General features: G+C 37.4%; 2 protein-coding genes across 3 annotated transcripts; both read right to left on the minus strand.

The window, feature by feature from the left end:
• Window positions 1-1,620: 1,620 nt before the first annotated feature.
• LOC122672038 (oleosin H2-like) lies at window positions 1,621-2,064 on the minus strand. The gene has a single exon (XM_043869546.1). It carries the CDS (start codon window positions 2,062-2,064, stop codon window positions 1,621-1,623), a length of 444 nt encoding a protein of 147 aa, XP_043725481.1.
• Window positions 2,065-10,146: 8,082 nt separating this feature from the next.
• LOC122671911 (protein LATERAL ORGAN BOUNDARIES-like) lies at window positions 10,147-11,499 on the minus strand. 2 transcript variants are annotated; one of them, XM_043869394.1, is made up of 2 exons: window positions 11,175-11,499; window positions 10,147-10,673 (listed from the first exon to the last, which is right to left on the minus strand). In XM_043869394.1, exon 2 carries the CDS (start codon window positions 10,662-10,664, stop codon window positions 10,161-10,163), a length of 504 nt encoding a protein of 167 aa, XP_043725329.1. In that variant the 5' UTR covers window positions 10,665-10,673; window positions 11,175-11,499; the 3' UTR covers window positions 10,147-10,160. The 2 variants fall into 2 exon arrangements, with proteins under 2 accessions (XP_043725329.1, XP_043725328.1); XM_043869393.1 differs by having other exon boundaries at window positions 10,147-10,676; window positions 11,175-11,497.
• Between the last annotated feature and the right edge of the window lie 1,126 nt (window positions 11,500-12,625).

Below are 12,625 nucleotides of genomic sequence, written 5' to 3' on the forward strand. Positions count from 1 at the left end.
GCCCGTAGTGTCTCCCTTTGCTTGCCTCATTCAGGGTGATCATCGACGACATTCCTGCGTCAAATTGATCTTTTAGACCGTCCTATAAGCTACCGCTTCCATGACGAGTTCCTTGCTAAAGTTCAACTAGTGAGAACAAGGGTAAGATGGATAGGCCAGGATCGGGAAAGGTTGGAAGCTCAACCATCAACAGAAATGCTCGAGGGAAGAGTTGGGCTTTAGAATAGTGTTTAAGCTGTCTGTGTTGAACCAGCTCTTATATTCCTTTTTGGTTGTTTTTTTTGTCGGATGAGACGGCAGTGAGCAATCGATAGAGAGCAAGGGATGCTAGCGCTCGGAAACTACTATTTCCCACTTAAGTTAGTTCAGGATTTGGATTTTGATTGCAGTTGCTTTGCATGTACCAACTACCACCAGTGGTGAAAACCAATCACATTTTAATTTTATTTTCATAAAAACCCCTTCTCCCTTTGTAAATGGTGTAAATGGTAAAAATATAAGATAGGACAGGTGGTTAGTTCTCCCTTTGTAAATGGTGTAAATGGTAAAAATATAAATGATAAAAATATAAAATAGGACAGATGGTTAGTTCTCATATGTACGTTTACCTGTTGGTACGTGCAAATGATTCATTCTCTAGGATTTTTTTGGAAATACTTACTTTTGCTTGCCGCAAGTTCTAAAAGAGAGGCGGGCTTGCGTCTCACATGGACATTCATCTTGGTACGTGTAGATGATCCAGTCTAAAAGATTTTTTGGAAATACCTACTTTTACTTGCCCCAAATTCTAAGTTCTAAAACAGAGGCGGGCTTGCTTGCGCTCTCGATCTATTCGGCTCAGTAAACATATTCTCTTCTCTACTAAGCTATTCACCTAAGCCAACTTGATAAACGTATTCTCTTCTCTACAAAACTAACCACCTAAGCCAACTTGATAAACGTATTCTCTTCTCTACAAAACTAACCACCTAAGCCAACTTGAGAAACTTATTAAATTGAGGAAAGATTAAGAAAGGCGAGGATGAAATCATAAAGTGAAGTGAAGAAGCTTGGAAGAACTCAATTTGTAGTCACAACAATCTCCAGCCCAAATTCGCTGTGAGAAAGAATAAGATATAAATTATACGCCAGCCGCCAGATTCTCTTTCCAATGCAGAAAAAGCAAAAAGTTACCTAAAGTTGAGTCGGGCCAATGAAAAATCCATGGATCATGCCACGTAAACTAACATCCTATGTGTCTTATCTCTTGGAGTCATTTAAAAAATTTATATTAATCGATTCCAATAAATTGCTGACTTTCATTGAAAATAAAAATCAAAACATACTCAACATTTTTACTTGGTACTTGCATGGTACTTCTACCACATACCTTATTATAGTACTATTACGTTTATTATGGAATCTAGAGGTAGACTGCTAGTAAAAATAAAAGGCAATAGTAATAGCAAACCCTACTAATATACTACAATAACATATGCCCTATCCACCGTTAAAAACAAACCCCATTTCGTGGCATCTTCCCATATTCGACGGTTTAGATGAGTAGTCCACTAAGTCCATCCTCGTTCATAGGTCCTACCACCTTCCTGGGCCTTATTCTGGATTCCTTGGCCCACATCCTTAGTCCTCTGGCCCACACCTCTGGTCCACATGCCCCGCCGCTTCTTGCATGCGCCGCTTCGCGTAATCCAAGTGCTCAGGCATTCTAGCACTCGCTCCACGTAAGTAATTGATAATCCATGACAGTGCTGACAGTGCTGTGAGCCCAAAAGCACCTGAAGTAAGAAAGCCCATCACAGCTAACCCAATAGCTATAGCTGCTGGTACCAAAACGGGACTGAAAATCACGAAGAGTGGCGTAGTTAACGCTAATCCGATGACGGTGACTGTCAGGATAAAACCGGCGAGGGTAAGAAGGATACCACCGATGGGAAAGAGTGTGATTACAGCTACTACTTGAGAGGTTGAAGGACTTCTGTCACTGTCAGGAAACATGTCTTTCATGCGCTCCGTTACATGCTGACGCTGCTGGCGCAGTTGAACCTGTGGTGGGTCATCAGCCATGGCTGTGAGTGACGGTCACTGTGACTTCTGCTTCTGGGTTTGTGTGAATGAGGAAGAAGATGAAGAGATGGAAGGTAGAGAGTGAAAAGGTCAAGAAAGGGTATTTAAAGAGAAGAAAAAACAGACACGTATGGAGATCTAGACACGTGTTAGTAAAAGGAAATTAAAAGGCTTGCATGAGAAACAAGTCTATGGAGGTTCTCTGGTGAAGGGTCTGGTGGTCGGATCAGTCTGGAATCTATTGCCACATTTTTTGTTTGTTTTCTTGACGGTTCGTGCTTACCATTTCTGGGTTAGTTTTGGACGGTTCCAATTTATGATTAGATAGGTTTTAGTTTAATCCCAGAAACAAACATCTCTGCAGAGATATTTTCAAACCATCCATGTGTGGGTTAGTGAAGGGGGAAAACTCACTGAGCTAGTAGAACCGTAAAACTTCTTTCATCCTTATACGCATATGTTTGCCACGTGGAGAAGAGGTGGCAAGATGTCTTGCTATTATAGTCCCAGTTTGGCATTAGTGCGTACTGCGTACAAGAAGTGATAACTTCTGCCACATGCCGTTTGGCCCGGTCAATTTTTATTCATTTTGATATGGGCCTGAAAAAACCGGTCCTTTTTTTAAAATCGAAAGATGGGGAAAAAGAAAAGGATCGTGATCCTCTACGGCGCCCTGCCCGTAGCAGCCTGTGCGGTTTAGACAGAGCGCCACATGCAATGTCCGTCTTACCCTTGCCCGAGCGCCTTGTTCGAGCAAGGGTAAAGCGGACATTGCACGTGATGCTCTCTCTGGACCTCCCAAACCGCTACGGGCAGGGCGCCGTAGAAGATCTGTATTGAGAACCACCCAGGTCTTAATCATATTTACTTAAAACTTAAAAATTAAAACTCTTGATTTTCAAAAATTTAAATTAAGATTATATATATATTTTATGATTTACACATCAAATATTAATACTAAAGAAGATTATTTAAGTAAGTGGTATAGAGGACCATCCATGAGGTGCAACAAAATAGTATCATACATTGGAGGGCAACGAAGTCAATTTATATGAGGAACATGAAGATAGACACATAGATGCTAATGTACTTTGCCCCAACACCTCAAAAAAAGCTTTCCCTATTAATAATGAATGGATCGGACCAATTTTATGTGTATATATATGTTTTATCATGTACTTTTTAAATCTAAATATTTAAGGGAAAAAGACCGCTACTTGATCACGTGGCTCTTGCGCCCAGACACAGAACCGCACACTCTCATTGGCTCCTGTGCTTGTGCAAGGTCTACATGATCAACCATTGAGCTCTTGCCCATCTTTAAAATTCATATCCTCTATTTTCATTTTTTTTGTCACTTTTGAAATATTTGACTGTTCTAATAAATTATGAATCATTTTTTTTAACTAACGAGGGTGTTTGGGATTTTGAACCTTCAGCCCAACTAATATCTCAACCGCGCGCATACACCCCTATCCATGCGCACCAAGTTAGCACCAAATCCTATGACAACCATAAAAGTCGTGGGGCTGGCCCCAAGGGGGTAAGTGGAGTCGAACTCATGATAAATGTCGATTTAGGCGTGATCCCTTGCCCATAGTTATAATCACACCGTTTTCTTTTTCAATTTTTTTTACTATTTTTGAAATATTTGATTGTTCCATTAAATTCAGAACCATTTTTTTTCCACTAACGAGGGTGTTTGGACCTTCGGCCCAACTAATCCCCCGAGCAGGTGTATACATCCCTTACACATGCGCACTAGGTTAGCACCGAATCCTATGAAAAGCTTAAAATTTGTGGGGCTGGGATAAAGGGTTAAGGAGAATCGAACTCAGGGTAAATATTGATTTAGGCATGCTCCTTGCTAACTACATCCTTGGGGTTCTGAACCAACAAAGTTTCTTTCCTGTTCGTGTGTTTACTAACATGAACAAAGTTTGTTTACCGTTTGGATATTGCACCACATGATAAGGTGACTCGTCGGATGATAATTAGTCACTGCACTTTCATTTGTTGGATGCTTGGAAAGGCAAGGAATGAAATTGTCTTTGATCGACATGTTTAGACACCGGAGGAGGTTATACAACTTTCCAATTCAGTCTTTTTGGAATTTCAAGATCTGCTACTTCCATGAAACGTGTTTTAAACACTACCTCAGAATCTATTAACAACGGTTGGATAACCCCATCTCCAGGTATGGTGAAAATTAATTGTGATGCAATTCTACCTACCAACTCAAATGGTGAATGTCTTGAACTCATTTGTCGGAATTGCAATGGTCATCCACTACATGTTGTTTCTATTCCTCCTTGTTGGAAGCGGTGTTGGAAGGGTATGAGCATGTGATTATTGAGTCAGACAATTAGAGTGTGATTTCGTATCTCCATAAAGGAATCATCATGTGTCCTCTTCATTTAAGGTCTATCGATCCTAGAGGATATTGTTCATCTTCTTTTTTTGATCTTTATAATTTCAACTTAATTCCAAAAGAGTAAAAGAATTTGACAAGAAAAATCCTCGCCGTAATGTATACCATGGTGTGACCTAGTTCCGATCCACGGCTACTTGAATTATGTAATTGAGAGAGCCATGAGCTCTCACGTTTTCAATAAATGATTTCCTAGAGAGTCAGGAATTCTCTACAAGCATTGGTTCCGGGTTGTATACCAAGACTAGTGTCTAGGATCGGCCCCAGTCAACAGTAATCTTAGACGGGCAAAGCAGAACCGACCAAAGGCCGCACAGAATGCTGAGGGGGGCTCAGTCCTGCGGGCTGCGACTCCTCCCTTGCTGAGTACGGTCCAGCTCGTCAATTCGTAAAAAATTTCCAGTACGTCTAGGCCTATTTCTATACCGTACGTGTAATTAATCATTCTTCCGTAAAGAACACCACGTGACGATGTGAGTGGCGTAGGTTGCATTTGTAGCAGAGGAATTTAATTTGTGATGCTGTGTACTAAGTTTGTATTTTTCCAAGGGAATAGCTGTCCCTTGTCTGTCATGACAGCATTTTTATATGCTCTATTGTTATGGAAAGAAAAAAAAAAAAAATCTGAGTCTTCTAAGAATTCTATTTTGGAATTTTGGCTTAATTTTAGAAGAAGAAAGGTTGTCAGGCTGCATGGGCTTGTACTTTCAGACACAAAAAGGGCAAAATGATTGTCTCACCTTTATGAAATGAAAAATCCCACTTCTAATGAATGTTTCGCACATGTTCTCATTGGCCTCAATGTTGGTGTAGAGGTTACACGGATTGGCAGTAATCCCTCTTCCATAATCTTTATAGAGAGGGTTCTTTGAGCAAGCAGCATAAAGGAGTATATCAATGAGATAAAATAGGATTGTTTTGTACATAAAAGGGCAATAAGGTCATTCCATGAGAAGATAGAGAGAGAGACTATACTCTCCTCTATTTTAATATTGATTTGATTTTCACTTTCCCAAGTTTTGGACATTGTGGAAATAGTTCTATGCATTGTGCGATTTTTGATTCAGTTCGGGTTAGAATTGGATAAATGGTCGATAAATGGTCAATCCACTTTATCCCTCGTCTATCCAATGGCTTGAATCACCACGTTCAGTCCCTACTAGTTTGATAGCTAAAATAAAATGACAAAGTGCAAAAAAAAAAAAAAATACTTCATATTCCATACATTTGTGAATAGTCACAAAATTTGACAAGTAAACAATCCAGAGAATGCTCTACCCATCTAAATGGTTTTAATGGCTCAATCAATCAGCAAATTGTAGAACTAGGGCAAGCATCAAGAGATACATCTTTACGTGGCACATTTAGACTTTTTTCCAATCTAGGCTGCCCTTTGAATAACCACTTTAGGACAATGTGGGGTTTTAATATTTTTTTAGGGTTCTAGAGTCTTTTGTGAATCAGTACATATTTTTATATCTAAGGTCCCAACTGGTTGCAATTCAACAAAAAAAAAAAAAAAAAAAGTGAAGGGAAGTGAAATTGATTTTACAAAAAAAGGGAAGGGAAGTAGAACGAAACTTTTATAATCATGATTCTAATATTCATGTAACCTCTATAAAACTTTTATCATGTTTGATAATTATACTTCTTAGACATAATCTTTATTTTCCTTGATTGCAAAGTAGAGTAAGTTTTAAAGGTCCTCTAAGCTTCACAATGTCTATGCTTCACTATTTGAAAAATGGCAATCCATGGGTGGGTCCATGACCAATCTCAATGGTAAGATAGGAATGAATGTAAAAATACCTAATAGAATCTTTGTAATTTGAGTCAATTCTTCTACACATTTTCCACTGCAATTATAAAAGGGAGAAATAATGCTACTTAGTAGTGCCCATGAAGCACGATGTCCCTACGCCTAGACACAGAGCCATGAAAATGATTGCGACACCCCCATGGAAAGACAGGAAATCCCTGAGACGCCCCTATGTTTTGAGTGTAGGTGCGACCAAATAGTATTCTCTTTCCCTTATAAAAAAAATTGTGATAGTTTTTCCTTCCATCACTTGGATCCACCCATGCATGTACTGACACGTGATAGATATATAGTGAAGTGTAAAACTTTATTATAATTTTTTACAAAATTTAATAACTAGATTTGGAATGAATTAGAGCTAGTTTCACAATCATGTTAAGTAATGATTACAAAAGTTTCTATTTTAGATTTGATTTAATTTCATTTCACTTCCCTATATTTCCCTTGCAAGAAGATGGTCCTTACATTTACATGTAGGTTTTTGTTAGAATGCCAAATGTATCAATGCTGCCCAATGTATATAAAGCTGAAGAGAGATCTTGCAACCATATACATAGACACTGCAACCATCTTCTCTACAACTAGTTAAGTGGTAGTAAAAACGAGTTACCAATTAAGATATTATAAGAATTTATTTGTATGGTTGTACTATAATCCGCGTAACACTACAACAGAAGATTTGAGTTGAGTCAGGCTAAATGGTCACTGTACTTAAAGTTGAAACGCCCTCTATTGATCCACTCTCATTTACTGCACCATCTAGGGACACCAAGGCTATGTTTGGATGCCGAGAAAAGAAAAGAATTGAAAAAAAAAAATTGAAGAGAGAGATAGACACATAAATCAATCATTGAATCATATAAAGAAATAGATAGACACATAAATTAATTATTACATCATCGTGATTTTTATCTCATTCTGTTTTTTTTTTCTCCTTCTTTTAGCATCCAAACAAAGTCCAAGAGTCTTTAATTATTGAAGTAGGATGACTCTTCAGGTGGCCTTTGAAACTGGTGTTTAAAAGGCTTTCTTTCCATTTAAGGGTAAGCTCAAACCCAAACTTGTAACAACAACCAAAAAGATAAATAGGCCCACACCCACCTTTTAGTTTCCATAGAGAAAGCATTCTTTCCACAAAAAACCCAACCATTGTAGTCCCCCATATGGACATATAAGCAAGTTCCAACCCTTTCCCATTTCTAATGTGGGACTAAAAGAGTTATTGCTACTTGTGATTTTTTTAAACCAAACCAGAAGCGGTCTTGGATTCAAATCTTTGAGGCAACCAAACTCTCTTGTGAAATTAGAAAGATAAGCAATCTCTTAATCTTGGGGACTGGCTTCCTTTAATGATTCTAATAATCATCTTGGATTTCCAATCTATAGTTGTGGCCATATCTGGGGGAATCGTTATCCCCTCCAATTCGCTGCCCCTTCCAATTCCTCCAAATCCTCACATGGGAGTAGAAATGATCACTCTACCCTCTGCCCGAAAACACTGCCCAAGGTGGGGTCCATTCCCCCCTATTAGAGGAATTGGAGGTGTCTGCGAATTGGAGGTGATAATTATTCTGTCTGGGGTCACTTGGTGCAGTAACAACCTCATAAGGCATATATGGATATTCTTGTAATTTGTCCTTTTCCTCCTTTTAATTGGCCATCTCAACTGTTCATTTACTCCTTTTTTCTTTCCATAATAGGGATTGATAAAATCTGAAAGGGAACTACTGTTGCATTCTTCAGATGACCCAACAAAAGCTTCAGAGAGCCATACTTGTGTACTAACTTCACAGACTGTACACAAAAGCTGTGAAAGGAAGAAAACCCATGAAAGTTTTTTTTGGGTCTGTTTGGGGGGGAGGGGGGGGAGGGGGGGGGAGGGTTGTTCAATATTTCATGTAGTTTTTAAGAAAATAACAAGAGAGAGAAACTTTAAATGCAAAGATTTTTCACTGTGGAAGGGAAATCTGTAGATAAGATTTGGTTTCCCCAATTCAAACCCCCTCAGATTCTCAGACTCAGAGTACTGGGCCATCCTCAATTGAATGGCAATTTCAGTTTTACCTTTTTCAACTTTCCCACAGAGAGAGAGAGAGAGAGAGAGAGAGAGAGAGAGATGAATTAAGGAAATTAGTAACTCAATATTAAGCTTCTATCTTAAATTGAATTGGTTCAAAGTGGGGTGGCCTCTTGTGGCTCTTATATTTGATAGTTGGAGTACCCATCTTACGCGCAGGCCTCTTCTGGGGTCTGGGGTCTGTCTTCGTGGGTGAAGCAGGGCCCATCATCGACGGAGGCTTGTGGCTCTTATACTTGATAGTCAGAGTACCCACAACCAATTGGGATTATTACCTCAATACCCAAATCACATATCAAATCTTTGCTCACTTATCTCGGCTCTGTGTAGTGTATCATTGTAGGGTTTTGGAAAATAATTAAGATTCTTTAATAGTTTAACACATGAAATATGAAACACTAGACATCTATTCCACTGATTAGCACATAAGCATGTGTACCAACCACCAACTGACCTCTATAAGCCATATTTAATTGCTAATTATAATCCTCAAATGATTGGATTATATAGATTCAATGCATGCATATGTGTACTATGTGTTTGACTAAAGCAATTAATGTATAATACAATCATTCAGTGCAGATGCATTTATAAGTAAACCTATTTCCTCCCCCCAACTTCAGAGTTCAAGCACAAATTCATATAAGAGAGAGAGAGAGAGAGAGAGAGAATACTGTCTTAATGTCTGATAGGTGTTGGTATGATAGCAGTAAATAGGAGATTTTTGTGTAAGAGGGGTTGTTGAAAATAGTGAAAAGTTAGGAGAGGAGTAAGGGGGAGGGAGAGAAAGGTGTGAGTCACATTGCATGTTCAATATGAAATTAATAATTCTTCTGATAAACGAATCTTGATCAGTCCTTCACATGGCAAATCAATCCCTTTATGAATCTTATAAGATTAGGGAACTGTATAACTTACTGTTTCAGATAATGACAGTGGAGCTGATGAGGTTCACAAGCAACACAAGTTAAAAAGAAGAAGAAGAAGAACATAAGTCAATAAATTTACAGTGCCATGCATCAGTTTTTTGAGTTCTAAGAAACATAAAATTAAGAAGAATTAAAACAAGAGGAGAGAGAGAGAGAGCACTTCTAAATAAATCTTATTTGTGTGGATGAACTGTGACAAAGATCTTCCAATAATAAAGACTGACAGTTATTGGGTAAAAAAACTTCTTAAACTGAAAATCTTGAAATACTTTAATATGAGATTCCTGAATTCAAGGCCTACATCTTAGCTCATCGGCTTGGACAATTGTTAATGATAATCACCATAATCCACACAACCCTATAGACCTACCCAGACAAATCCTACTTAGATCATCTCTCTCTATCTCTCCCCCCAACCCAAAAAAAAAATAAAAAATAAAAAATAAAAAAAATCCCTCTTTCCTTTGGAACATAAACAAACCAAAGAGAACATGGACTAGTTAGAATTGAATTCATTCCAAGAGAAAGGAACAAAAAAAGAAAGAAAGAAATAGAATTCTAGAATTGCACTATCTTCACAAGTCACACAGAAGAACATCAATTGAGAAATCATCTCATAGCAAATGATAATACACCCTGTAATAGACCATGTTGGTTCTAGACATCATGGCCTTTTAAAACCCATATCTCACATTTTAACACTCATAGAAAACTAAAGTTCTTGATTACTTCAATCCTTATAATCCAAGCAAAATATTAAGAACAGTCCATGTCTAAGAATTATATATAAATAAGAAGCTAGCTATCTAGTCTTCACAACTCACACTAGCTAGATGCTTCTCAACCATCATGAATATCTCCTGAAGAGTTATCAGGCCATGGAGGAGGAGGGTAAGGAAGAGGCAAACCAGAACCTTGATAAAAAAGGTTCTGGTTTGCAGATGACCTCTGGTGAAGTGGCATCGGCGCCATTGTTGCGTTCGGTGCCGGAGTATCAGTACAAGCAAATCGGATCAGATCAGCATTAGCAGTATCTAATTCTTTTTGGAGCCTTTGAACTTGATTTTGCAAAACTGAAATAGCTCCAACACAACCATAAACTGGATCCTTCATTCGTGCTTCGGCTTCATAAGCAAGAGAATTCACTGCATCTTCTCTTTGATGAGGGGGAAGTTCATTGAGTAACTTTGTCACATTACTTGCACCAAAAATCTTGTGTACGTTCGCGAATTTCTGTGGCTCTTCTGGAGGGAAATATGGTGCAAAGATGCAACCAGGCATGCATTTCCTCCTCAAGAACTTGCAGGCTGCACAGGGTGATCCAGAAGAGCTTGATGATGCCATCTTTTAGTACTACTGTAAACAAGATAATTAAACCAGTAAAGAACAAGAATCCAAGATTTCATGTATAGAGAATTAGAGTTCAATTGCACCAACACAAGACTTGCCTTCCATTATCTTTGGAGGAATTTAAGATTAACATTGTCACCCGAGGTTGGAGACACCAATTCTTAAATTCCTATATATATTTTTTTTCTTGAATTTAAATGTCTAATATTTCCATTCCTTTGCCCTCTCTTTTGAGAATTAATGCTTGATTCAACTCTTTTTCTCTGAGACTCCTTCATTTCATGGAATTCAATTGCACCATTTACTATAAATAGTAAATAGATCACACAAGAGTATTTTTAATTTTTTTCTTCTTATTTTTCATACCTGTTTTAAGATGATATGAGCACTTGTTATGTTACCTGTAAATATCAAATCTGGCATAACCCTAAATCAGATACTCCCCTCAAAAAGAAAAAAAGAAGAAAGAAAATAGTCAAAAAGGGCATCTGCATGTGTGCTTACCTGTTTGTGATCTAGGTTTCTTGATCAGAAGAGAATAAGGCTATAGGGTAGTAGCACCCCTTTCTTTCCCCTTGTGTGAGTTCTTTCAAGACCTGTTATTTGATTCTTCAATTCCCAGATCAATAGAAGTGTTGACATTGAATGATAAAAGTTTAAGATGTTTCGTTACTGAAAATTGAGTCTTGAAAGAGGAAACCCTAATTGGAGAAGAAATGGCAGCAGAAACTTTCAGTAACTAAAAAGGAAGGAAGGAAGCTAGGGCTGGGACATATGGAGAAGGCAAAGAGCATTTAGTGTATGGAGAATGAAAAAGAAAGGACAAAGCTAGGTTAAATAAATTGGAGAGTGGGAGGTACACTAAAAAGGATGACTATGACTGTGTTCTGGTCTTCTTTCTTTTTTCTTCATTTATTGACCCTTAAGCTTCATTATCTCATTTAACTTTAAACAAATTTAAACAACAATAATCATAATAAAATATGGAGATAGAGCAAGTAAATATAGGAAAAGGGTTATCTTAATATGGTATCTAATCTAATATTCTGGGTTAATATTGTTGGATATATTCAATAACCCTTTTATATGTTCTAATATAAGTCTACTTGAATAAGGAATTAGGCTGTGGTGGGTCCCATTGGATAGAACCCATCTAACCTAAAATCCTAGTTTTTCCTGTAAATACTAACTTGAGGCAGCAACCTGTTTATTCCAAACTTGATATGCAGGGTGTATTGCTTTAAGTAACCTTGTGCTTAAACTCAAAACCCTAACAAATATAGCATAAGAGAGGTTTTATTAGATGTTTTAGGCATATAATTCAGTTCTATCTGGTTTTTATTAATTCCTTCATATCAAGAGGGCTTAATTGTAATAGTACAAAGAACAAACAAGTTTTCTTGTTAAATGGACTACAAGGGAAAGGTTATGTAAGACTCAAATAATACAGTTGAACTGATGGTGACCATGTCGGCTATTTTTAACTGAAAAATTTTATGATGGAAAATTTTATGACTAGTTGCTTTCATTTGGATGTATATATATATATACAGTCGGCAACAATTTTATTAATTAATTAATTTGATGGTCAGGTCAAGGCAGATTCTGTTTTTTTGGTTAATAGATTTTAATTATTAGTTATTAGATCATTATAGGTACTAATTAAGAATTTCTTATTTTAAGTTAGTGGATATGGACAAACAAGGAATAGTAGGTCCATTAATGCCCTTGAAATATTGGGGTATAATTCAAATACCAGATTGACCTTATTTTATTTTTGAAGATTTGGACAGTAGATCCAACAGGTTAAGATCTCACTATGGTCCTTGATTTTATTAATGATCGACTTTGTGCAACAATGGACATAATTTGGTGGAAGTATTGATCTATAAAGCAGGATTAGAACTATATATGTACTGAGGTAATTGTATTAATGAACTGGTAATTAGCTTAAT

Source organism: Telopea speciosissima, chromosome 8 (genome assembly GCF_018873765.1).
Source record: "Telopea speciosissima isolate NSW1024214 ecotype Mountain lineage chromosome 8, Tspe_v1, whole genome shotgun sequence".
Classification (NCBI taxonomy): Eukaryota; Viridiplantae; Streptophyta; class Magnoliopsida; order Proteales; family Proteaceae; genus Telopea; species Telopea speciosissima.